This window comes from Erpetoichthys calabaricus, chromosome 17 (assembly GCF_900747795.2).
Source record: "Erpetoichthys calabaricus chromosome 17, fErpCal1.3, whole genome shotgun sequence".
Classification (NCBI taxonomy): domain Eukaryota; kingdom Metazoa; phylum Chordata; class Cladistia; order Polypteriformes; family Polypteridae; genus Erpetoichthys; species Erpetoichthys calabaricus.
Genome location: NC_041410.2, coordinates 38,687,577 through 38,714,699, shown reverse-complemented (window position 1 = coordinate 38,714,699; position 27,123 = coordinate 38,687,577). Strand labels below are relative to the sequence as shown.

Below are 27,123 nucleotides of genomic sequence, written 5' to 3'. Positions count from 1 at the left end.
CACATGCTTATCTAACACTTGCTCATTTAGAAAATGTGATACATTAAAAAATACTGCATGCCATTATTAAATATACATTACAGGTTTTGTAGATGGTATCATATTAATCCATCCATTATCCATCCATCCATCCATCCATCCATTACCCAACCCGCTATATCCTAACTAAAGGGTCACGGGGGTCCGCTGGAGCCAATCCCAGCCAACACAGGGCTCAAGGCAGGAAATAAACCCCGGGCAGGGCGCCAGCCCACCGCAGAGCACACACAATCATACACCAAGCACACACTAGGGACAATTTAGAATTGCCAATGCACCTAACCTGCGTGTCTTTGGACTGTGGGAGGAAACCGGAGCACCCGGAAGAAACCCACGCAGACACAGGGAGAAGATGCAAGCTCCACGCAGGGAGGACCTGGGAAGCGAACTCGGGTTTCCTAACTGTGAGGCAGCAGCGCTACCACTGCACAACCATGCCGCCCGGTATCATATTAACTGTTATTTATTTCCCACTAACAAATTAAAGGATGCTACCTGTGCATATAATACATAAAATTATTCCTAGACATGCATCTTAATATTGCAGCACTTAGCAGTGTTATTCGGTAGTGTTTGTCATGAGCGTCTTACAGCACACAGCTGTCTCCTACACAGAAAAGTCTCTTCAATCAGATCTGCTTCACTGTAACAAATAAGCTAATCAATATGAAATTTAACAGGTGTAAACTGTACCATTCATCGGTTAAAGAAATCTCTTATAGTTTACAACCAGTAAATTTATCAGTCAGATTATTACATCTGTAAAGGTATATTAAGCCTAACTGGAAAATAAGCTAACAAAAAGTGTAAGCGTTTACACATATTTAAAGTTGTTATCAGGATTATTTTTGACACAAAGGCTTTTTGCTAAATCTGATCACATAGCGTTATGCTCTATAAACAATAAACCTTTGTATGGTATTTAATATCTTCTAAAAAAACTATAAAAATAAAATTATGGCACTATAATTCCAACAAAGATCTATTTACAAGATGCTTTGGATTATTTTTATTATTTTTCTATAGTGTTTTCATTTTGCATGCTGACATACTCTACCTTAGGCAACTGGAGTCAAATTCTTTAAACACAATGTCCTAATATGGATGATGTGGTGCAGCTCCATTGCCACGGCCTCATGCAACCAGCATCCTAGGTTTGACTCCCATGCCCAGTCAGTGTTGGTGTGGAGTTTCCACTTTCTACTTATGTCTGTGTGGGTTTTCTCCAAGTACTTCAATTTTCCTCCCACAATCCCAAACATGTGCTTTTTAGGTTAAGTAATAATTTTGGATTAGCCCTGTGCCAGTGGGAGTCTTGGTGTATGTGTGAGTGGGCCCTGCATTGTTCTGATGATCTCTTTTTACTTGTGTATGCTGGAATAAGATTTGTCCTGTATGACTAAAAATTGGATTGTGAGACTGTATTGTCATGTTACAATACCGTAATAATCTCTTTCAGTAATTTATAGATTTTAGTTGGGAGCTGCCTCTCTGTATTATCTACAAAAGTTAAAAAAAATCAAGGTAATGTCTATGCTAATAAAAGAAAGAAAGCTAATGACTCAACATTTTGGCTTTGTGAACTTCGCTTTTTATACAAGTTGTTAAATGTTAGGTTAGGAGCACGCGCTGATACAGCACATTTCCACACTCACCACATGACAAACCACCTCAGAATCCTAGATTAGGACTCGATTGCAGCCATGCAGCGGGTGACACCTCAGCACCAAACTAGTTTAAATGGAATGGAACAGTATGAGGTTTTTTATAGCGGCTGGAGTGCCACTTCGGCCACCAACGCCCACATTTTCCCTGTAAATTAAAGGGCCTACTTGCATTGGTAGATGCAGATTAACATCCTAGCCAGGACAGTGCAACTGCAGGTTAAGGACCCTGCATAAGGGCCCAACGGAATGGAGTCACATCTAGCGTTTACAGGATTCAAACCGGCAACCCGATTGCTGGCACAGATTCCTCGCCTCAGAGCCAGCACTCTGCCCTCATTGAATGTTGTATATAAAAATGCATAACACCAAAAAAGGGGCAAATATTTTTTCACAATACTGTACATGTTGAATTTTTTTTTTTAATTAAAGGTTTAAAGTTACTTGTGAATCTTCTTTTAAAATATTGTGTCACATTAATTGGACATGCAAAACCGAACCAGAAGCTTTTTCAACCCCAGTGTGTAAACAGAATGTATTTGTTAATACTGCAATTTCCTGTTCATGAAACTGAACATGAAAATGAGAGTTTGACCATTTATTTTTTTAGTGAGTACCGTATATACTCGTGTATAAGTCGGGTCTTGAAACCCGAAAAATCGATCATAGAATCAGACCTTGACTTATATATGCTTGTTCAAAAATACAACACTTAATTTTTTTTTACATCTTCTTCCTTCCTCCAATCTCACACCAGTTTCTCAGACGCATCAAATTTTGTTGCAGCAGTGCAGTTTCCAATTTCTTTTGCCAATCCAATGTCGCTTCAGAATAGTACGGGTATTACCATGTGGTCACATAGTCACATAGGAAAAAAAAGGCAGTGTGCTCTGTGGTTACTCTTTCTGGTGGGTGTTAGGAAATCATAATCCGACATTATCAGATACCAGAAGTTATACGGTAAAATCAAGTCCTGACTTATACGCGGGAGAACTTAAATGCGAGTATATACAGTACTTTTATTAGTATTATAAAATGAACTTATTTTAAATAGTCTTAAATTGTTAGAGGTATTTTTGTACATATTAAACATAGTTTTCTCCTTTTTTATGGATGCAGAAGGTACTGCTATTTATAAAGTATGCTTATTGACCTGGCTGGTATTGGTCTTTGAGAAATATTTACTACAGAGCAGGTCTATGACTGTTTCAGTGTATTTTTACTAAGAAATAAAAAATGTTCTACATTTGTTTAAAAAAAAAAAAAATCTCAACTTATTAATGAAGCAGTTTTACTGTGGGTCATAAGAATATATATATATATATATATTCCAACGTGAAAATAAAAACATACTGTTTAACAATGAATTATCTAAGTGATGATTTAGCACAAAGGCAAATGTTATTGGCTAAGAATTCTTAATATTAAAGCAAAAAATGGCAACTTAACCCAATCTTCTGAATTAAATGAGTAAAAATTAAAATGAAGGAAAGAAGCAACATTTTTAAACGGACACAAAACCAATAGTATATAAACTGAGATGAGAAGTGACTGCTGTTAGGCTGTAGTTGAACACAAGTTGCTACGTGCAAAGTTACATCTTGTTCTGTCTCCACTTCCACAGTTCCCCCACGTATCCTGAAGCTAATGGATCCAGAAAGACATCACTTCACCTGCGTGCCATTCATTGTGCGCAGTAATCCACCTCCGACTCTTCGCTGGCTTCATAATGGCGTGGAAATCCAGGAAAATTCTTACATTTACACAGATGCAGAAAGTTACCTGGACTACAAAGAAGGCTGCCTCCTTATCAATAACCCGACTCATTATAACAATGGAAACTATACCCTAGAAGCAGAAAATGAGCTGGGCCTTGCTTCAGAGACTATCGTTGCACACTTTCTTCCCACTCCAGACGGTAAGTTTTCTTCAGGGAGTTCATTTTTTACATTATATCTGTCTATCCATCCATCTACAGTAAGCTTTATCATTCAAATATTTTCTCTGTGGAATAATGCACTAGCCTGTAAAATGATTCATCTTTATATGAAGATTCAAAAGAGAAATTACTAAAAAGGAATTATTATACTTAAAATGTTCCCACATTTTTCAATTGTCTTGAATACAATAATGAGTGTCATCTTATATACATGCAAAACATTCTTTTGCGGTTAACTTTTCAACTTAATTTGATATATATAACTCAGTTTTTCCCATTCAATGACAATCTGAAAAAACACTGCCAAGTGCAATGCATTTACAAAGGGTTAATTTCCTGTATTAGGACTGACTGCCTAATTACCGTATCTCAACTTTACAAGACACATCATCATATTTTTAATTTTTTTTCTAATGGGTCATAGATCAGATACGAGATGAAGGTTGTTTCAGGAAAGAAGTGATTTACTTAATAATTACAATAATTTCCTTTGAAGAGGAATTTGAGAGTTGGAACTGTAACTGCATAGAAATGTCATTGCTAATTAGGCATTATAAAATATGTAACATTTTTGTACCTCCAGAAGATCATGATTATAGTAATATTGGTAAAAGCATTTATATTTTTTTATAAATGCTGAAATGCACAAGGGTAATCAGGAGTATAAATTTGTTAAAATGAGTTTTTTTCAAAATTCAAATGAATACATCTAGTAATACAACAGCAAAAGAATGGTTTCTTGCACCAAATCGCCATCACAGAAGTACAATTAGCAGTTATTCTGCTTAATTGATAGTGACTGACTTTGGTATAACTGTATGTACAGTGTGCCATGGCATCCGATCTGGGCTGAGCAACACATAATTAAGACAACAATACGTGAATATTATAATATAAAAGCAAAAACTTTTATAATATAAAAGCAAAGGTTTTTATTGTGCATGTCTTATTTTAATGGGTAATTACCTTTTAACGTCCCATACATGTCTTATTTTACAACTGCAGTATAATATGCCATAATGGCTAATGGGTTGGACAAGAAGCAACAAGGATTTTTCTTTTTTCTTGTCTTTGATGAGGTTACTTAAACTTGGCTAGGCTCCCAGGGTATAAAAATGTACTAAAAGCATTAAGTAGTTGTTGTATATTGTTATATAGTAGTAATGACTGACATAAATATATCAATTAATAATTACACCACTTGAGATCATATTGTAGTTTTCAAAGTTAAAGTAATATGGGTAATAGTAAGTGCATAAAACTGAGTGCAGGTATAATCGATGGAAACTTTAAATCCTTTTTTTTTTTTGGCATAGCAATTCAAATAATATTTTGCAATTAAAAAAAAAAAACTTTTCTCGCGGCCTGCAAGCAGGTCCTCAAACTACAAGGAAAATGTGGAGGTTGGTGGCACCTACTGTAAAAAACCACACACTGTACCACTCCATTTAAACTAGTGAGGTTTTGAGGTGTCACGCATTGCACGGCTGCACTCGGGTCCTAATTTGGGATCCTTTGGTGGTTTGTCGTGTGGTGGGTGCGGCAACGCGCTATATCAGTGCAACCTCCCAACCTTCTCCTCCTCCTCCTCTCTTACAACCAATACGCTCATTTAGAAAATAGTCTGGTATGTTACAAATAGACCACAGAAATGAGTTGGCTAAGTTGCTTTACTAATATAAACAATTTCTTTACCTAAGTGTAGTACTAGGGTGTTGTACCGCGTTAGCCATTATGAATGTAGTGAGAAGTCAAGCAAAATGACACCTTTTATTGGCTAACTAAAAAGATTACAATATGAAAGCTTTCGAGGCAAGGCCCCTCCTTCAGGCAAGATGTAATACAGAAAGTAGAGTTCCCTGTGTTTATATAGACACTAGGACAAGTAACAACATTGGTAAATCTTTAAGTGAGACATCTTCCATCCATCCATTATCCAACCCGCTGTATCCTAACTACAGGGTCACGGGGGTCTGCTTGGGCCTATCCCAGCCAACACAGGGCGCAAGGCAGGAAACAAACCCCGGGCAGGGCGCCAGCCCACCGCAGGGTGCACACACACACACACACCAAGCACACACTAGGGACAATTTAGAATCGGCAATGCACCTAACCTCCATGTCTTTGGACTGTGGGAGGAAACCGGAGCGCCCGGAGGAAACCCACACAGACACAGGGAGAACATGCAAACTCCACGCAGAGAGGACACAGGAAGTGAACCCGGGTCTCCTAACTGCGAAACAGCAGCGCTACCCACTGCACCACTCTGTGAGACATCTTAAATGTAAAAGATTAATAGACCTTTTCAGGCTAAGATTCATTTAGCAAGAGAGAAGAACAACTATAATCAATATCTTTGGATAAGATAACTGTCCAACAAAATCTTTTGAAGTTTCTGATGAGTTTTTCCATACAATGTGGGTCTGTAGACAGGTTGTCTGTGTCAGTCTGAGAGATGCAAACAATCCTCATATCTGGTCTCTATTTAAACCATGTTGTAATGTGTTAAATTTTAGCATGAGTTTGACTTCTCATTCTTTTCTGTCTTGCTGTGTTTCCCATAAGCACTGTGTCTTTAAAGTCCCTCTCACAGTGTCCATGGTTGTTGAAGTGGGCCGCTACAGGAACATCTGTGTTGCTATGCTTGATGTGGAACCTGTGGAAATTCATTCTCTGGCAGAGTGTTTGTCCAGTTTCTCCCACATAGAGTGCAGTGTCAGGACATTTCATACAGAGAATGAGGTAGACCACATTAGATGATCTGCAGGAAAATGATCCCTTTATGCGATGTTCTAGTCGGCAGTGTGGTATAACTCCATGTTCTGCATTATAAATGTAAACGCACGTTTTACATCTTTTCTGTAGGCGGGGAGATGTTGGTTCACTAAGTGTACAAAATCAGCAGCACATCATTTACCAGATATGCTTAATCGTATAGCTATGCATACCCTTAAAGCAAGAATGCGGCAATATAAAGCAGATTCAAAGCATCCCAGGGAGGAGCCAAGAGTTCAGTGAACGCGTTGATATGAGTTAATTATTATTGAGTGAAATGGCTATCAGAAATGTGAGAGGGTGGGAACATTGATTGCCTCAACTTTATAACAGTGCCTGTGGCAGTCCATCTGTTGTGTGGCCAATTAGTAAGCTGTTAAAACATAATTACTATCTGATCTTTAGATGCCATTCTTTTACATTAGAACACATTATTAAAAAAGACGTGATCTTTAGAACAATCTAATATAAAGAAATAGATCATGCGTCAACTATAGTTGAATGACTGCATAAATTTAGTAAAAAATGAAGAGAATTTTTTCAAAAAAACTACCTTAGATCTTACACATTTTGATCTTATGTTATGTATAACTTATTAATTAACATTTTGTTCCTATGTGTTTAATATAAATTCACGCCATCCCCAATAATAGACGTTTGACAAGCCAATTGCTGGTTTGATGTTCATCATTCTCTTGTTGAATTTTGACTTAAGGTTTTTTTTTTTTTTTTTAATAAAGCTTACAAAAACACCAGGGACTTTGTAAAAAGAAATGAGCTTTGCACAATGTGAAATCTGGATTTTAGTTTAGATCTGTTTGATCTTATTACATTTAAAAAAAGACAAAAAAAGAACGATTTTAATGTGTGATACTCTGAACTCTTTCCTTGACAATTAAAGAGCCGGTTTTCTAGACTCTAAGAAGTAAGCATACAGACCTTAAGAATGTCTTTCATGCTTGCAAAGTAATTCATTAAAAGTATCTTTGAAGTAAGGCAAGTGTTTTCATAAAATACGTTTCCATAAAATACAGAGAGGCTCAACTCTTTTAAAAACGTTTTTCACAATTTAAAACATCTCAGATATGTCAGTGTACAAACTGGCTACATTTTATGATGTTTCTTAGTGTTCAGCAAATGAAATAGTTAAGGTTCCACTTTCCTCAGGGTTTAAAGCTTTTTTATTACAATATACATACTATATGGGAAAAATGACCAACCAACTACAATAAGAAATTAACTAAATAAACATACGTGGAGGGGCAAAAATGCTAAGAGTGAAGAACAGGGAAAAAAGAACTGCAGGCATGAAGTCTTTCTATTGCATATTTAAAAAAAATACAAATATTTCTGTCATGATAATATGCTTGTGCAATCCTTTTTTAAGCAGAACAACAAACTGAATATGAACTATTTCATTTAATTGTTTTCCTGAATTTTCAAACCCTATTTATATTGCATTCCCTCTTGTGCTTCATCTGCCTTGGAGAAAGAGCAAACCATAGGTTCCTTTATCCTATTTATGTGGACATTGTGACAAAAGCGCTTCCCAGCGCTGACCTGACACAGACAGCCATAGGAGGCACACGTGTCAAAGAAATAAACTTTTACCTTCTTCACCTGTGGGGCACGAAATTCCCCATGTCCCACAGGCACAACATAGTCCCACAAAGACCAAAAAGTACAAGCACAAATAATCTCCTGTTTACCACCACACTCATCACCGGCAAGCGTTGTCTCCCTCCTCTTGACTCTGGCCCCCAGAGTAACGACTGCTGGTTCCTTTTATAACACCCCCAGAAGTGCTCCAGGAGCTTGTTGACCTACTTCCGGCAGTACCTCTGGGTGTGGCAGAAAACCTGTCCAAGAGGGCTCAGCAGTTGTTGCAGCACTCCCTGGCGGCTCCCTCTGATCCCAACAGGGCTGTAACCAACTTCCGACTCCTGTGAAGCCCTGCGGGAGTCCGAGGCACCGCCGCAACCCAGTGGGGCTGCCATCCGGCGACCCTGGAGGAGGTATTGTGCAGCCCATGTCCGTTCCTCCAGACCATATACAGAAGGGGCGTCCCAGCTGGGCATCCACCACAACGTATATTTATATTTGTAATATGTGACCCCTTACACTTCTTATTTTCTCACAGAGTTAACCTCTCTCTCTTTATTTTTATACATTTTAAACAATATAATGTCTTTCAGGTGCATCAGTGTTTATATTTTCTGATGACCAGTATTATATATCAGGCAGTCTCATCACAATGTGTTACAAAGACTAGTTACAGTATTCAATCCCAAACAATCCAGAACTGATATATTTAATACAACAGCAGGGTTCTAATGCTTTAAACGGTGATGCACGCATTCAGTGTCAACTTCCATCCATCCATTCACTGGAATAAAACCCACAGAACCCAGGATTAAAGGATGATGGAATTAATCCTGGCATCATTAGAGACAAGGCAGGAAACAACTTTAGATATGTTGTCAATCTGCTGCACCAGTTTTGAAGATGACAGGGAACAAATAATTATTTAACATCTCACTTGGAATGCACTGTATATCAGATGTCACTATTATGATACTGCATGGCTTGTAAACTGATTGTGTTCATTTTCTCCTGCTGCTTACATAGAATACTAATGATTTCTGTATATTGATTGAAGATTGCTGTTTTTCATGCTTGCATTTAGTACAAGATGCACCTCTTTCTGTCACTTGTCTTTTTACAGTGAACTAATGTATGACAGGCATTTTCATGTTTCCTTCATCATGTCACAATTGTGGAGAGGAGCCAAGTCGCAAACCAGGAACTGTTAGCAAGCATTTTCATTTCAACTTTTTAAACTTTAGGAGTTGCCTTGTGTCATTTTTCTAGAAATGTAAAATTTACTCGAGATTTATTTATTTTTGTACATCTATATCAAAGCATTTAACATTTTTTAAAAGTGTGTACTGATGATAATGTTTGGGGTTTATATAAAATAGCATTGCTGATTCCCACTCTCTTCTTTTATTCTGTATCTTGAAGACACCTCGCCTCCAACACCTTCTGCAGGCATAACAGACAAGCCAGAAGAGGATACTTTTGGGGTGAGCAAGATGTTTTTTTGTGCTTAAACATATATATTTGGAAGAAATAAGTGGATAGGACTGGCGAGCTTTGTTGGGCTAAATGGCCTGTTCTTGTCTAGAGTGTTCTAATGTTCTAAATATAAATGTAAAGTTGTGAAAATAATATTGGTTGAAAAACAGCAAAAGAGGTTTATTCAGACATGTATAAATGCTTGATAATTTTCAAATAATTTTAAAGTATTTTTGTTAAAACATGAAGTGAAGGTCAATGGGAATTCCATGTACATGTAAATTCAGAACTCAAGGCACATATGCAAGGGGCTTTATATTAATAAGACACTGCATTCCACGAAGTAAGTTATTCCACACATCAGAAAACACAAATTGATTTTACTTTACCCAATTTAACAAGCTGTGAAAAAATGCAACCCAGCTGTCTATAAGATGCCCTGAAGTAATAAATAAAAGCTGTAGCTGACAAAAAGAGAGCACTAACAGGAAGGATTTCACATCAGTTAAAGTTTGACTGATGGCTTACTGGTGAAAGAGTAAATAATGCACAATACTATAGGCTCAGTAAATGTATTTCAGCATCAATTATTAAATTCCTTATTTTAGATTTCAGAAATTTCTTTAATTGTCAGACCTTTATAGCTTCAGATTACCAAACACTTCTTGAAAGTCTATAGAGTGCTAGATTTTATTTGAAATCCTTTTTGTTCATGTGAATTTGAATTTGAATGTGAATTTCCCCTTGGGGATTAAAAAAGTATCTATCTATCTATCTATCTATCTATCTATCTATATATCTATCTATCTATCTATCACATAGGGGCATCAGAATAGCACATAAACCCACGAACAATCTGCGCATGGTCCTGTTTAATGCTAAAAACAAGAAATCGACAGCCGAAACACGAAACGCAGTTTATAGTATTCCATGCAATTCTTGCTCAGCTGTATACATAGGACAAACGTCAAAAAGAATTTCAACACGTGTACAGGAACATCGCAACGCCGTCAGAAGAAAGAACGCACTATCTTTGATATATGCACATACTAAATCGACAGGACACACATTCACTTGGGACAACGCAAAAGTAAAATTTAAGACCAGTACAAAAAGCGCCAGAGAGTTGGCCGAGTCTTGGCTATCAGATGAAAACGCCATCAACAGACACTTGGACATAAACCCAGCATATGCCAACTTAAGAAGGACATATAAACAATGATTAAACTATACAACCCCCCCCCCCCCCCTTGATCATACTGACTTAGTCACCGCCACCCACCCACCCCCATTCCATACTGAATGTATTGCTATATATTGCCTTTGATTCTTGTAAGTCTAAGCATTATCCTCTGATGAAGACCCCTGATAGGGGTTGAAAGCTCAGGAATAAAACTATTTTATGATACGTGATTCGTTTTTTCTCCCTTCGTGGATCTCCAACTGCAAATATGCAAACCGTATCACAGACCTTCTCTTCCATAGATAGATAGATATTTGAAAGGCACTATCTATCTATCTATCTATCTATCTATCTATCTATCTATCTATCTATCTATCTATCTATCTATCTATCTATCTATCTATCTATCTACATTATATGAAATTTCAAATTTTCAGGTCTCATTTAAACTCAGTCTAGCAGATGCTTTACTATACACATTCATATTAAATTCATCTTTAAACAGTACTTTGTTATTAATTTTTCCTAGACAAGCAGGAAGTGTCTGTGAAGTTTGATGATTAGTTAAGTAATATCGAATTGCTCATCGTAATTTCATTTGTCCTGCATTTAAGTTCCAGCATTATTTTATAATAGTTTTGTGACTTTATTAAATGTAGGAATAAGCCGGTATCATTACTTAGTTAAAAGTGAAACCTGTTGAAAATAAAATTTGTTTTCCGTTTTTACAGTTTGCCTAAGGCTACCAGAATGCTATGTATATTGCTGGTTCAAATGTGTAACGGTAAAGATGAATTTCTTAAAGGGATCCCTTGACAGACTCTGTCAGCATACTGCAAGGCAGTGAGGTATAAGGCTCAGTTCAGTGCCCCTAATCCTAAATACTCCTTTGCTCATTGCATTTCCCTACATGTTCTTGCGTGTGCGCGTTGCTTCTATTCAGCATGAAGAAATGCTTTGGCATATTCCTTTTTGTCAAGTCCGATTTGTTGATGACAGTATGGTATCACTTTTAATTACATGCTTTTGAGAGTTGTCAATAACATGATTTTCACTCTAAAATGTGCTCAGATTTCCCATGGCATTCATAATAGATGTACTTATGATCTGTTGTCTTTGAACTGTTCTCATGCCACTCAGGAAAAAGAATGAGTATTTTCATGTACATAAAAGAAGCCTTGCATCAAAATTATTGACTTGGCTTTGACAGTCCAATCTGAATTTTCTTACAGACATTTCAGGTAGTATTAATATTTCTTCCTCCATTACTCTTGTTCACTTGCCTTAAACCAGTTGAAATGTGTGTATGTGTATGTTTTCATCTTCTCTGCAAGTTTACATTACGATTTGCTTGCTGACACCCGCCTCAGGTCCTAGCTGACAATAACACCTTGTTATTGCAATGAGAAATATTCCACTTGAATGGAAGAAAGCACTTTTTCGTTTAATATTTCATCAAGGCTAAAGGTGCCTCTCTGTATATCTAAATAACAAAGCTGGCAATGAATAACAAATATTGAAATGATCAATTATTAAGAATCATTCGAGTTATATGGACATATATGTGATTTCAATTAGAAGGTTGATGTAAGAGGTAATGCAGACCTCCTTAGCTTTAAATAGCAAGACTCAGAAATTAATATAAATTTTGTAATGGTTCAGTAAAGAGAAAAGTGATGGTCAGTCTCTTTGATAATTCTTCTTCATTTGTGATAAATGAAAGATGTGCAGTAAATAGGAGATAGTGTTAAGAGTATGAAAAGACATTGAAAAGGGACATTTTGTTCAACTCTCTAGCTTTGTATTCACCAGTTGTAAGCATGTACCATAACAAAGAGAATCCTGAGATAGATAATATATGTATATTTTATGAACGGATGTATGAGTGTGTCTAGGCAAGATCACACACTGAAGGAGCTGCAGACCTTAATGCTTCATGAAATAACTAAATTTCCATGTTCATTACAATATTTGCATATCAAAGTGAAATAAGTTCACAAAAACAGAACTACAAAATATGTCAATGTTCAAAGATGAGTCTAGCTTGAAGATGGACACAATTAATCAAGCTACAAAGTTCATAATCTCTCTCTCTCAAGATGCTAACCTAACAGCACAATAAAGCCCTTTTTCCATGGATTTGGTTGAATTACCATGCACCCTGCAGTTAACCAGGACATCAGGGCACACAACAAGCAGATTTCAGTGCGTGTTATAGGATTTGTTATTCATGCCTACAGTCAGATTTCATACTTAATGTTATCAAGTAAGCTCCTAACAGAAATACATTGACTCTTAACTAAATGGAAGCAGACAAGAAACAGCAAAATGTGATTAGGGTTATATTATGTTTGGATTTCCACAAACCTCATTTACAAAGTCTTAAGCAAAAACACACTACACTAGGGTATCACTTTCTGAAATGATTCGTGAAGTGCTTCTTGTTGCATTGAATTGTTGACTGTAATATTTACATAACCTGATATCTAAATTAGGAGTGTTACAGTGGCATGTGGTTAGTGCTGTTTCCTTTATAGTCCCAAGTTGCTAAGTATTGTCTCCATGCAGATGCTTTCTTCATGTACTCTGGGGTATCCCAAAGATACACAAGTAAGGCTAACTGATCATTCTGTGAGCGTACTTGGGAGAGTACCTTATAATGCACTAAAGTTACATCTGGGAGTAAGTTTGGCCAGTACTGCAGGGATCAACTGTTCTTTTGATTTTGGTAACCTAGAATCGAGATGAGTGGTTAGAGCTGCTGTCTCACAGTTGTGGGGGACAGTGTTCAGTTCCATAAATTTGTCAGTTACAGTGTGGAGTTTGCATATTATATGCATACTATAGTTTCCTTCCACATGCTGAAGTCCTGTAGGTTAAAGTTCAAAGGTCTTCCTTTGTGCATGAGTGTCAGCAAGATATGCATCAGTAGACCCTCTGATAAACTGTTTCCTCATTGAGGGTCTTGACTTGTGTCTCATGCTGTTATTGCAAGTTTTGCCTCCCCCATTGATCAAATAATTGGAATAACCAGGTCTTGAAATGAGTAACAAATGTGTGGAATGGAGGATGATGAAGCAATTTTCAACAGAGGTTCCTTGTCGTGTTAAATGCTCAGGGCTAAAATCCCTAATACAACCTGGCCAGTGCCTATGCAGAGGCAGGTGTGATTTTTCAAAAACAGCTTTGTGTTTGACTAATATTGTACACTGTGCAGCCTGCACTGTCTGTGTGACATCTGCTGGGATGAAATACTCAGTGCAGTGCATTTGTAAGGTTTGGCAAACTTGGGCGTGGACCACAGAGGATGCAGGTTCTTTCTCAGTGCATTTGACAATCAGGAGAATGCTTTGTTATAGTTTTAACTTTGTAATTGATATTTGGCAGAGCACTGACTCCCGCCCAGCGGGGATGCGTATATTTATCAGACTAAAGACCCACCCGGGCCCCCACAACCAGCCAGCTTTGGTGACTCTAGGTAACCTCGGGCTGATTGCGCGCTCCCCGCTGTGGCGACGACTCATTCAAATGTTAGCCCTATCAACTGTTGATGGTACTTTCTGTGCCCATTGTGGTGACCATGGGTAATGGGGAATCAGGGTTCGATTCCGGAGATGGAGCCTGAGAACATCTAAGCAAATTACCCACTCCCGGGCATTGGGAGGTAGTGAAGAAAAATAACAATGCAGGACTCTATCGAGGCCCTGTAATTAGAATGTCCATACTTTAAATCCTTGTATCTTTATTTAAAAGTGAGTGAACATTCCACACATATGGAGGCAGGCCAGTTCTGAATTCTTTCCACCTGACTTTTACCCTTGCTCTATATCTTTGTCCTTTCCATCTTTGGACTAGCTACTCCAACAATAAGGTGTAACAGAGCTCCTTAGGTGGCAATGATCACAGTTCTACCAGCGGAGTACTTTTAAAGGCCATCGTCACACACTATCTCTAAAAGTAGCCCAGAGGTCCCCAACTCCGGTCCTGGAGGGCCCCAGTGGCTGCAGGTTTTCATTCTAACCCTTTTCTGAATGAGTGTCCTGTTTTTGCTGCTAATTAACTTCTTTTGACTTAATTTTAATTGATTGCTCTTGAAGACTCAGACCCCCTTAATTGTTTCTTTTTCTTTAATTAGCAGCTAAACAATAACGAGATACAAAATGAGCCAAAACATAACCAGCAAACTGTATCCATCATACAATATCTGAAAATAAAGAAAGATGAAGGTCTCAGGAATGTTGATCTGCTCAGGTCCCCAACATATTTTAAGAATGCTCTTAGAAAAGAGAAAATCAACAATTTTGAAAATGTATGCTAATGCACAATGAGAGCAGCAACGATGTAAAGAACGGGTTTAATTAACAACAAGACTCGGCACCTAATTAAGCAACTGGTTGGAGTGAAAGTGGTTGGAGTTTGAGGCCCTGCCTTAGTTGGTCTTCTGTTGGCTCACTCACATCACATTTCATTTCTGTTTGAGTGCCATTTAAGGAAAGAAATGAAACAATTCAGAGGAGTAATGAAGAAATGTAGAGGAACAAATCTTAAAAACCAAGTCAATGAAAATTAATTCAAAAGAAGTTAATTAGCAGGAAAAACAGGCAACTAATTAAGAAAAGGGTAAAAATGAAAACCTGCAGCTACTGGGGACCTCCAGGACCGGAGTTGGGGACCCCTACTCTAGCCATTAGTCTGGACTGACCTCCTAAATTTGGGATAAATTAGTTCTTCTTAGGGCTGACTTTTTATGTCCAAACTAGAATCAATTGTTAAAGGATTCTTGGTATTTTTATTACAACTGGGGTAAGAATTGTTTTGGCTGGAGCTATTGCCTATGTTTTTGCGTATATGGGAAGTCACCGACAATGACAAAGACCCTTCAAAGAGCTCAGAAAATCCAATATACAGTATGTACAGTTCTGACCTTACTATTTTGTAATGTTTTTAGCATCTAAATGAAAGTTATATTTTATTCCCTATTTAGAATCTTAGTTCTTCACATTTAGCTAGCAAAATAAAATGTGACAACCCAAGAAGCCATGTCAAAAATGTATAGTACAGTACTTCAAGATTAAGCTCCCTGTGACCTATGCTGAAACAAAAGTTTGAAAATGGTTAGAGATTAACTCAACTGAAGCCTTTCTGCTCCTTAACTCAGTCAGTGAACTAGTTTAACTGCATCTATGCAGTATCTCTTGTCATTTATTTTTTAAACAATGCATGCATCATTGAATTCTCTGATACCAAATAAATATCAAATGTAAGTTTTAATAAACTTACACAGCAAGTAAATAAAAGCTATTAATTGCATGAATAAACAGTTTGGGATTGAACAACTGGTGCAGTCACTCAAGAATTATAGTTAGATTTTTATAATCTTGTGGGTACAATTTCACAAGCCAAAACAGCATTTACGGGCTCAACGGTTTGTTACGGTATATAATTTCATGAACGAGGAGTCAAACACAAAGAACACATCGCACTTTACTGAAAGCTGCACATGATCAATAGAAAATTGCTCCTTCCTCTACCTCTATAGCTTTTAATGAATTGGAGAAGTTTACAGGAGTGCTGGTAAAAAGGAGCACATGTAGTGAATCTTTTGTATAGTGTCTCTTTTATTAGAAGTAAAAAATAAAAGTTAAGATAAAGGTGCTTATCCTCCATTACGCATACATTCTCACTTGTAGACCATCCTTATAAAAAGCAGGCCTATGATAAAGGAATCTAGGCACACACACATTAAGTACCTGACTCCATTTCTATGACACCAATGCCCTCTTTTACTTTAATTTGCAGTTTAGAATCCCATATAATCAAAATCCCTGTAATGCAAAACAATATTTTTAGTTTCTTATAACATTTTGATATTTTTAGATGTTTTTTTTTACAAAGTGGTTAAAGTGGTTCCGCAACAGTATCTTACTTACTAGATTTATCCATCCATCCATCCATTTTCCAACCCGCTGAATCCGAACACAGGGTCACGGGGGTCTGCTGGAGCCAATCCCAGCCAACACAGGGCACAAGGCAGGGAACCAATCCCGGGCAGGGTGCCAACCCACCGCAGGACACACACAAACACACCCACACACCAAGCACACACTAGGGCCAATTTAGAATCGCCAATCCACCTAACCTGCATGTCTTTGGACTGTGGGAGGAAACCGGAGTGCCCGGAGGAAACCCACGCAGACACGGGGAGAACATGCAAACTCCACGCAGGGAGGACCCGGGAAGTGAACCCGGGTCCCCAGATCTCCCAACTGCGAGGCAGCAGCGCTACCCACTGCGCCACCGTGCCGCCCTACTAGATTTATGGTTGATTATTTTATCAGTATAACAAGGAGAATATTGTGTATAGTGATTAGAGGAACATCCCACAGATCTCTCACCAGTATTTTTTTACTAGTCCAGCATACTATGAAGGGCTACACACATAAAGAAACTCAAAATAAATATTAAAGAATTAGTCATGCATCACTACAGCTGTTTGTAGAAGAAGACGTTGTTCATAGTCATCATTTACTTGCCCATTTCAAGTCACACAAGCATTCTCCCTTACCTTTTGTCTCACCTTCTACTTTGGTATCTCCTCATCATTTTATCTTCATTAGGACATGTACTGTTTGGATTATGGTGGTGGAAAACACCATACGTACTGGGTGAGTGTGAGGGCCATAGTGTATTTTCCTACATCATTTTTGTGCCCCACAGATGGGGACAATTTAATCTTGTTAATTTGCACTAATATCAGGAAAATAATGGTCTTTAGGCTCAGAATGTTTTGTTATTACCTTTAACTTGCCCTCTAAGTAAATCTAAGGGCTTAAATCATACCAGATCAGAGTGCATCACACCATAACAGAGAACCATTTATTATTGGGCTACTAGACTTTTTTTGAGCTGTGCACAACATATTGTGACGTGTCTTGCCATAGATAGATAGATAGATAGATAGATAGATAGATAGATAGATAGATAGATAGATACTTTATTAATCCCAAGGGGAAATTCACATACTCCACCAGCACCTTACTGATACAAAAAACAATATTAAATTAAAGATTGATAATCATGCAGGTAAAAAACAGACAATATCTTTGTATAATGTTAATGTTTCCCGCCCCCCAAGGGTGGAATTGAAGAGTCGCATAGTTTGGGGGAGGAACGATCTTCTCAGTCTGTCAGTGGAGCAGGACAGTGACAGCAGTCTGTCGCTGAAGCTGCTCTTCTGTCTGGAGATGACACTGTTTAGTGGATGCAATGGATTCTCCATAATTGATAGGAGCCTGCTGAGCGCCCTTCGCTCTGCCACAGATGTCAAACTGTCCAGCTCCGTGCCAACAATAGAGCCTGCCTTCCTCACCAGTTTGTCCAGGCGTGAGGCGTCTTTCTTCTTAATGCTGCCTCCCCAGCACACCACCGCGTAGAAGAGGGCGCTCGCCACAACCATCTGATAGAACATTTGCAGCATCTTATTGCAGATGTTGAAGGATGCCAACCTTCTAAGGAAGTATAACTGGCTCTGTCCTTTCTTACACAGAGCATCAGTATTGGCAGTCCAGTCTAATTTATCATCCAGCTGCACTCCCAGATATTTATAGGTCTGCACCATCTGCACACAGTCACCTCTGATGATCACAGGGTCCATGAGGGGTCTGGGCCTCCTAAAATCCACCACCAGCTCCTTGGTTTTGCTGGTATTCAGGTGTAGGTGGTTTGAGTTGCACCATTTAACAAACTCATTGATTAGGTCCCTATACTCCTCCTCCTGCCCACTCCTGATGCAGCCCACGATAGTAGTGTCATCAGCGAACTTTTGCATGGGCTGTAGGGGGTGGAAGCAGTGTTGGGGTTGGAGCACTTTCTGTAAGGGCTTGGGGCACCTCCCTAGAGAGAGAGCTGAGTGACAGGGATCAGGATTAATTAACGGTGCGTGGAATAAATGGTGGTTGGAAGTGGTAGTTGTTGCTGGAGCGAAAGGAAGACAGCATCAAGTGGTGAAGGGAGCGAACAGTTCAGAGGTAGATAGGACGAAGGTGAATTATTTTTCTTATTTTGGAGGTGTCCCCATGACCCAGACAACAGGTAGCGGTAGGGCACCGTTTATATCGCGGTATATTCAATAAAAAGCCAGTCGGCATTTGGAAGACTCCCCCGGACAAGCAGCTCCTGAGTGTGTTTATTCAACGGGATGTCACAATATACTCATCTCTTGATAGAGAACAAGATAAAGGATGACCTATCTAGTCATATTTAAATACATTCTTTTTTTTTTTTTTTAAATGTACTTCCAGTTAAAAGCCTAATATGCTTTGTGCTAATTACAAATAAAACAAAGAAAGCAAAAAAAATTGGTTTGCAAGAAAAGAATAATGTTGGACCTACATTACACCAGCCATGCTGTGAAGTGGATCCTGGCGTCGGCACCAACAACAATTAAAGCGCAGTGGTCTGACAATGAGTTCATGCATGACACATCCACTCCAACTTAGAGAAAAGGGTGAGATGATTTATGTGACAAACAAAAGAAATGTTCCATTATAATAGAAAAAGCAGTATAAAGAACCTGAGGAGAAGTTCTAATGAGCTAATTTGAGTACTGCTGTTTGTGTCATTTGCACAAATTTGCTTGTAAATTTGCCTTTTTGTTTGGTGTAATAAGGGATTTCTCAACCACCTCCTGACTATAGTATCCCACACTATGAAGTTCTTGATGATATTTCCTAATTCAAACTTATGTTGACATTTGTATTTAAATGAACTTTTCTTTCATCAAGGATTGGACATTACAGTCAAGGAATTTAGGCTTTTGTGTAGAGTTTTCCTCCTAGGTGATGAAGTCTTCCGTTTTGACTTCCATGCCAACATCAACTTGTGAAACATTGACCACCAGTGCCGCCTACTTTATTTAAACACATGCCCAATAATCAATGCTCCCTCAGAGTCACTTTGATCTCTTCTTTGGGCCATAGGAGTATGCACTCATACAGCATGTTGGCGCACCCACCAAATGACAAACCACCTTAGGATCCCAGATTAGGACTCGAGTTGCAGCCCTACACCTCAGCACCACACTAGTTCAGATGGAATGGAACAGTGTGAGGTTTTTAATGGTGGGCCTACTTGCAGGGCTGGATTCAGGTTAGTGTCATATAGTAGCCAACAAACTTAACAAGTAGCACTGGCAAATGTTTTAATACATGACATTAAGAAGGAAAAACATGAATTGCTTACTAATTGCTCAATATAGTTTGATTCACTCATTTATCCAAACATTTTCTTGATTTCTTTAGTGTTCTCAGTTTGCTGTACATTCTTTGTCCCATTGAAACCAAGATTACAAAATATTTTTTCAGTCATCAATCTGACAATATAGTTATTTCTAGCAGATGTTAAAAGCATTGGTAATACTTCATCCTTTGCATTAACCAAGAATGGATTATAGCAATAGGAGTTTAGTCTCTGTTTTATTTTTTTCACGTTTCAGTTTTATTTCTTGGCACGTCCCTTTAAACTTTCACCTCAAGGTGAAGAGGATTTCCCTTGAGAACAACATGGCAGATATAACAGTAATGACAGATGTCAGATATAGCAATAATGACAGGTGTCATCAGTGTTACTGAACTGAAGCAACATCCTGTGTTAAAGCATAGGATGCAAAATGCTCCAGTCAGTGAAGATTACTGGGTAACATTCAGAGCAGTCTTCTGACTTGATTAGGAAATCTCCAGTCTGCTTTGAAAAAGCCTCACTGACGTGGGTAGCTGTCTGAATGTAAAGTCCTGTTTTCTGCTTTCGACACGATGTATTATTAAGCAGCACAGACACGCACTGCAATGTGTCAGTCGGTCAGAATGCTGCAGCCTTTCCTCTGAGTGACGAGTAAGGAAATTGATCCAGGAGCAATCCCCTGTTTAATGACCCAGGACGTGTGAATAACAAACAAAACAGGGAGAGATACGCTTTAAGTAGCATATTGGCAGCAGAAACTGTAAACAAAGGAGAGATTTCAGAAAAGCAATCTTTGAAATCTGACAAGATGAAACAAGTTGCCTCATATTGTCTTTGGAAAAACTGGTATCTAATTCAGGGTAACTCGTTTAAATCTCTGGTGTTTACCAGAAACTGCCTTTTCTTCAAAAATGTGTTCATTTCTGACAAAGTGCACAATAAATTATAATAATCTGAAGTTCAAAATAAAATAATAATTGTGCAGGATTAATAAATAAATTAAAAGGTGCCTAAATAAAATCAATGACACAAATGGCAATGACACAAATAGTTAAAAATATTTTAATAAAATGTTAATTGAATGACTGCTTCAAAAAATGGGTGGATAATCTATTAATGCATTCTGTCCATGTTCTGTGATTATCTCCCTCATTAGCAGTTACACAAATATTATTATTATTAATATTAATAATAATAATAATTCTTCTTCTTTTGCTTGCTCCCGTTAGGGGCTGCCACAGCGGATCATCTTTTTCCATGTCTTCCTGTCCTACGCATCTTGCTGTGTCACACCCAACACCTGCATGTCTTCTCTCACCACTTCCATAAACCTTCTCTTAGGCCTTCCTATTTTCCTCTTGCCTGGTATCTCTATTTTTAACATCCTTCTCCCTATATACTCAGCATCTGCACATGTCCAAACCAACACAATCTCGCCTCTCTGAATTTGTCTCCCAACCATCCAACTTGAGCTGAATCTCTAATGTACTCATTTGTAATCCTATCCATCCTCGTCACACTCAATGCAAATCTAAGCGTCTTTAACTCTGCCACATTCAGCTCTGTCTCCTGTTTATTGGTCAGTGCCCCTGTCTCCAACCCATATAACATATCTGGTCTTACTATCGTCCTGTAGACCTTCCCTTTCACTCTTGCTGATACCCGTCTGTCACAAATCACTCCTGACACTCTTCTCCACCCATTCCACCCTGCCTGCACTCTCTTTTTCACCTCTCTTCCCATTACTCTGTAATGTTGATCCTAAGTATTTAAACTCATCCACCTTCGCCACCTCTACTCCTTGCATCCTCACCATTCCACTGACCTCCCTCTCATTCAAACACATGTATTCTGTCAGCTGCAGTCAGCGGAACTTGCCGGTAGGATGTCTCCTGTGTTGTGAGGTCCCTTCCAGGATAAATAGAGGAGGCATTGGTATAAGAAGAGGCACTGGGCATTTAACAGAAGACAGTTTCCCGGCAGTTGTTTTAAGCTTGTTTTTATGGATTCTTTATTTATTTGATCATTTTAACCTCCACATCTCGCCTGTTTTTATAGATTATTTAGGAACTTTGCACAGCACTTTTTGGACACTTATTATTTTGATTTCTTTAATAAAAGCACTTGAGCACTTCTCACCATCCTCTCGCTTGGTGTGTTTGTCTTCATCTGTTCAGCTCATTCCAGTCATGACTATTGGTGGTGGTGGGTTGAAGAGGCTCTTGGTGTGACCCAATAAAGTGGGGCCAACCTGTACCATCACATAGACACCACAACTTTTGTCACTATATGATGGCTGTGAATAATTGTATGACCTGTGGACCAAACTGTCTCTTAATCTACGTGTGCTGTGCTAATTGTCCTTTTCTGTTTGCCAGATGGGAGGACAGAGAAACGTGATTGTGCCTAATGAGTTCTTTAATTATACTGTTTGCATTTCTAAGGCAGCAACTGGTATATATCCTGAACAGAAGGCAGTTATGTGCCAGTAATAGTCTATGCCATCTTCACCACACTCTGAAGTATTTTAGGAGGTAACATTCTAGAATGTAGTGCCACCAGTGGCAATACACTTGACTGAGGACCCTATGACAGTATTTCTGGACAGATAGTTAAAATAGGGGTTTCTTCAGACATCAAAAAAAGTGTGACAGTACGGGTCAGCTCCATACCCCCTGATTCATTTTTCAAACCACTTGAACCCGACAACCTCGATCATCATGACTGGGATGAGCCAGCGAATGAGGACACACACAAAGTTAGGGTAAGGTTCAAAAGTGATTAGGTGATTTTTTTTGCAACAATTCAAAAACAAAAGTGTCCAAACAAATAGTGCAATGCTTTCGCAAATGTTCAATAAATAATGCATAAAAATGACAATGATGTGGAGGTTAAATCCAAAAATGTGAAAATCTGTTAAAATACAGGCAGAAAACTGTCTTTAAAAAACAAATCCCTGGTGCACCCCTTCAATATCAACGTCTTCTCTGCTCATCCCATACGGGGCCTTGCAGCAGAGGAGCCACCTTGCCAACTGACACAGCCGGCTTTCCACAGGTTCCGGGACCCTGCCATTTCATGGCTACAACAAAGCTCCCACTCCGGACCTAGGATGAGGACTCCAAAGGCCATGGTGCTTGCATTGGGGTTCCCAATCTGAGCCTCATCGTCTTCCACTGTCTTCCCGGACTTACATAGCAAGTCGTCCCTTTCAACACTCAACACTCCCAGAGCGTTCAATCCATCAGCCTCACCTTCCCCTCAAGGGGGTCTCCTTCCTGGCTGCCTGTCCTTTCTCTCTCTCAAGTCACTTGCTCACTCACGCTCTTGATTGTCTCTCTAGTCTTCCTGCCTATTTCACTCGTCTTCCTTTAACTTCACTTCTATGTTTCCCTTTTGTTCTCCCTCTCTAACACTCACGTTTTCCTTTTAACACTCACCTTTTAGCACACACCTTTTTGTTCTCCCTCTCTAACACTCACGTTGGGGGGTGCATGGCACAGCTGTGCCAGTCAGCAGCTCCCAGCACCAATTTGGGTCAGGTGCAATCTTCGACCTGTGCCCTAAATGCAGGGCTGTCCGGTCCCGCATCGCACACGGGAACCACTCTACTGCGTTCCCACCCAAAGACACAAGTGTGGCAATTAGAATTATTTATTTAAAAATGGGCCCCTGCTTCTTAAGCTGTGGATCTGCCCATCTACATACCAGATTGGTGAGCCTTTTTCACTGTAGCTGAGATGTTTTGTGCCCACTTCAGGTCATCAGGGGTGGTGAAAACCATCTCATAAGACCCTTCTAATATTGATGGCAGTATGGCCTGCCTTCTGTTTCCAGAAGCCTTTGAGCAGTTTGTTGGTTTTACTGACATTAAGGGGCAGATTGTTGGTACCACTGTGTAAGAAGACAAATCTGTTCTTTTTAAACCACCTCGTCATTGTTGGTGATCAGGCCTGTAATGGTGGCGTCATCAGCAAATTTAATGATGAAGTTGGAGCTGTCATATGTACATAACGCAGTGGTCTGAACTCACCCTGTGAGGAGTATTATGTTGAGGATCAGTGCAGAGGAAGGAATACTTCTAGTCCACCTTTACTTGTTTGTGTTAGTCTAAAATCCCACTAGCAAGGGTTATACTGAGTCCCAGTTTGAGGACTTTGATGATCAGCTTTGCTGGTTTGGCAGTATTACATGGTGAAAAGCAGTCTATAAACATCACTCTGGCATATCAGTTATTATTCACCAGGTGTACCATGGTGGTATGAAGTGCAAGGGAAACATCAATCTGGAATTTTATGAATAATGTGTACAAACATCAGTCTGTCAAAGCATTTTATCACAATAGGAATGAGTGCCACAGTTTACTTTTGGTGTCTTTGGTACCGGGGGATTTGTTGTATTTTTTTGAGACAGAATGGAACCACAAACTCTCTTATTTTGAAGTTAGTCATTGAAAAAAGAAACTAATTGCTTACTACAGGTTTTTAAAATGTGTGCTGAAATTGCGTCAAGGCCAGATACTTTATGGACATTGACATGATTATAAATCCTCCTTACATTATCCAGAGAAGCACAAAAGAATGAATCATGCAGTGCTGCGGGCAACTCTCCTGGTTAGCAGTTTGTTACTGCAATCAGCTTTGGAATAGAAAGTATAATGTTTATCTAAAGACAAGATATAGATAGAGATTGGATTAGGCATTAGTTTGCAATCCATAAGCAACTGCGGACTCTGACAAACTTTATGTTCATCATACCTCCCGCTGTACAGAGTCTCTGGCTAATCCCTATACTGATATTTAACAGTTTTAACTGCTTTCCAAGGTTATAACTACATTTCTTTTATGTTTCTGTCCAGAAATGCCAATGTTACTGGTGGTCCACAGTTTCTTTTAAGGAAATGTACAGATTGTTTTTTTTATAGGGACAAAGTAAACTCCACAGTTTTGGAGGAATTCCATGACCGTGACTACTGCTGATCAAGATTTGATACAGTTTCCATAAAAAGTCCCAATTCTCTGAGTCAAAACAGTCTTTCAATGTTTCGACCACCTCTTTAATCCACCAATGAACCAAACTTCTTACAAGCTCCTCCCACCTCTCAGTATTCCTGCTTGTGAGTCAGAAGCAGGAATATCGAGAGGTGATCAGACATCTGAGGAGATGCCAAAAGTGCCTTTCAATGGGAGTAACAGTCCATCTCAACCTGGCATTGTTAAAACAAAAACATATTTTACTCTTTGGTCCTTGCTACTTTTACTAACCCAAGTCCTATGCCTTTTCTTTTTTACCAGGTGTCAATTGCAGTTGGCCTTGCCGGATTTGCATGTGTTCTCCTTGTGGTTCTTTTTGTCCTCATTAACAAGTACGGCCGTCGCTCAAAGTTTGGAATGAAAGGTAAGTCAAAAAATGGTTTCAATGTGTCTGTACTACATACTCTAAGCAAAGGACTCGGTGCTTTGTATTTACCGCTTAAAAGATGCAGCTTTTGATTTATAAAAAGCTTGGGGCAAAAAATGATTTAAATGAGGATGCCAAAAGTGTAATTAGAACCACACAATGGATGAAAATGATTTTATGTAGTAAGTACACAAATGATTTTAAATGACAGTTTGTTTGTTTTTTTAATTATTTTGCTTTTTGCTTTGCAAGATGTTTGGCTTTCTGTTATCTGCCAGAATGCAAATTTTTTGGTCACCCTCAGCTTTGGACTTGCTGCTACTTTACTTGTTAGTGGGGTCAACCGTATATTTCTTTTCATTGCTGGCTTGACTAATATTTTAATACATTATAGAGGGGAATTATTTTAGTGGCTACCCTTGTGAAAACCCAAAGTACTTTAATACTGATATTAATGCCATTATATCAAATTATGGATGCTAAACATTTAGTAGCAATATTTTAAAAGTGTTGATCGGCAAATATTATGAGGGGTGTTCAAATATAAACAGGAATTTATGAGCTATGCTTTATTTATTGAATACAATGAAACAACTTACACAGTACATTTCTATGTAGTCTCCTCCACTGCAATACCCGTGTTCCAGTGCTCAGGAAGCTTCTTAATCCCCGAAGAGTAGAAGTCTTTTGACTTCATGTTGAATTATTCTTGCTCAGCGTCAATAACCTCCTCATTCAACTTGCATTTCTTTCTTCCTAAAAATTCCTTAAGTGTACCAAAGAGATGATAGTCCCTCTCTGAATGACTTGCACCCATCATACACTCGCGACTGAGAGAGAGAGAGAGACACTCATCTCCAAACTGATTTTTAAGTCTCGAATAAATCTGAGATGGAATGACTCCTTCATTTGTCAAATATTGAATAATAATGTGCTGTGCAACACTACTGTGTACCTCCTGCTCTGACATGTTGAATACAACTGACAGGAAGGTGGGGGGGGGGGGAGAGCAGCTAGCACTACGACAAGTTCAAATATGCGTGTGCTTGTCCAATGAGTCAAGCCTACCTTGCACTATTTATAAGAACGGAGCATGAAAATTCCTGTTTATAATTGAACACCCTTATAAGTGCAAAGAGTAGCTCATTGCTAGTTGACAAAATATATTTACTATCAACAACTGGGGTTCTAATAACTCTTTCGGGTGTTACGTGATATCTAATTTATGCATGTGGGAAGTGATATTATCCTTTTTAATTAATTTACTGTGTGTGAGAATATACAGTGTAGATAACAATGAAGCTTGCCATCTGTGCTATACAAGATCTGCATTAGTTTAGGCAATTCAATTGTTTGGCCTTTGAGGATGTGTCCTGGTGTTTGATCTAATTTGGGCATCAAGCTAGTGGGTGCTAAGGTATTAGTATTTGTAACATAATTAACATTAAACATTATTGATAATTACATTAGCATTCCCACATTGTAACAATCCTTGACATGTTAGTGTCATATCTTGTTAAAGAAATGAAAATGAAGCAGGTCAGGCTGTAACAGAGTTTGACTTTAGAGTTTGGTTCAGCACAGTGATGACATCACTTCAATAGAGGTAGAGAGCAATGATGCCGAGCTTACCAGACAGAAAGATGGCCACAACAAAGCTATGAATCTGAGGTCTCAGTGCCCCTAATGACAGACCAACATCACATAGACTGGATTTGGTGACTAGCTCATTCAGATCCAAGTCTTTTATTTTGTCTGCAGGGTATACTGTGTCTAGGAATTGATGTTTATTACACTTTTAGTGACAC

The 27,123-nt window shown here is 38.6% G+C and overlaps 1 protein-coding gene across 1 annotated transcript in view; it reads left to right on the top strand.

Annotated features, from left to right (window-relative positions):
• The window catches only part of ntrk3a (neurotrophic tyrosine kinase, receptor, type 3a), a 948,732-nt gene that overhangs the window by 450,036 nt on the left and 471,573 nt on the right, over positions 1–27,123 (top strand). Inside the window, exons 8-10 of the mRNA XM_028822657.2 lie at positions 3,328–3,621; positions 9,442–9,503; positions 25,210–25,312. Of these exons, the coding sequence (XP_028678490.2) occupies positions 3,328–3,621; positions 9,442–9,503; positions 25,210–25,312 (459 nt within the window). The remainder of the gene's footprint in view (positions 1–3,327; positions 3,622–9,441; positions 9,504–25,209; positions 25,313–27,123) is intronic.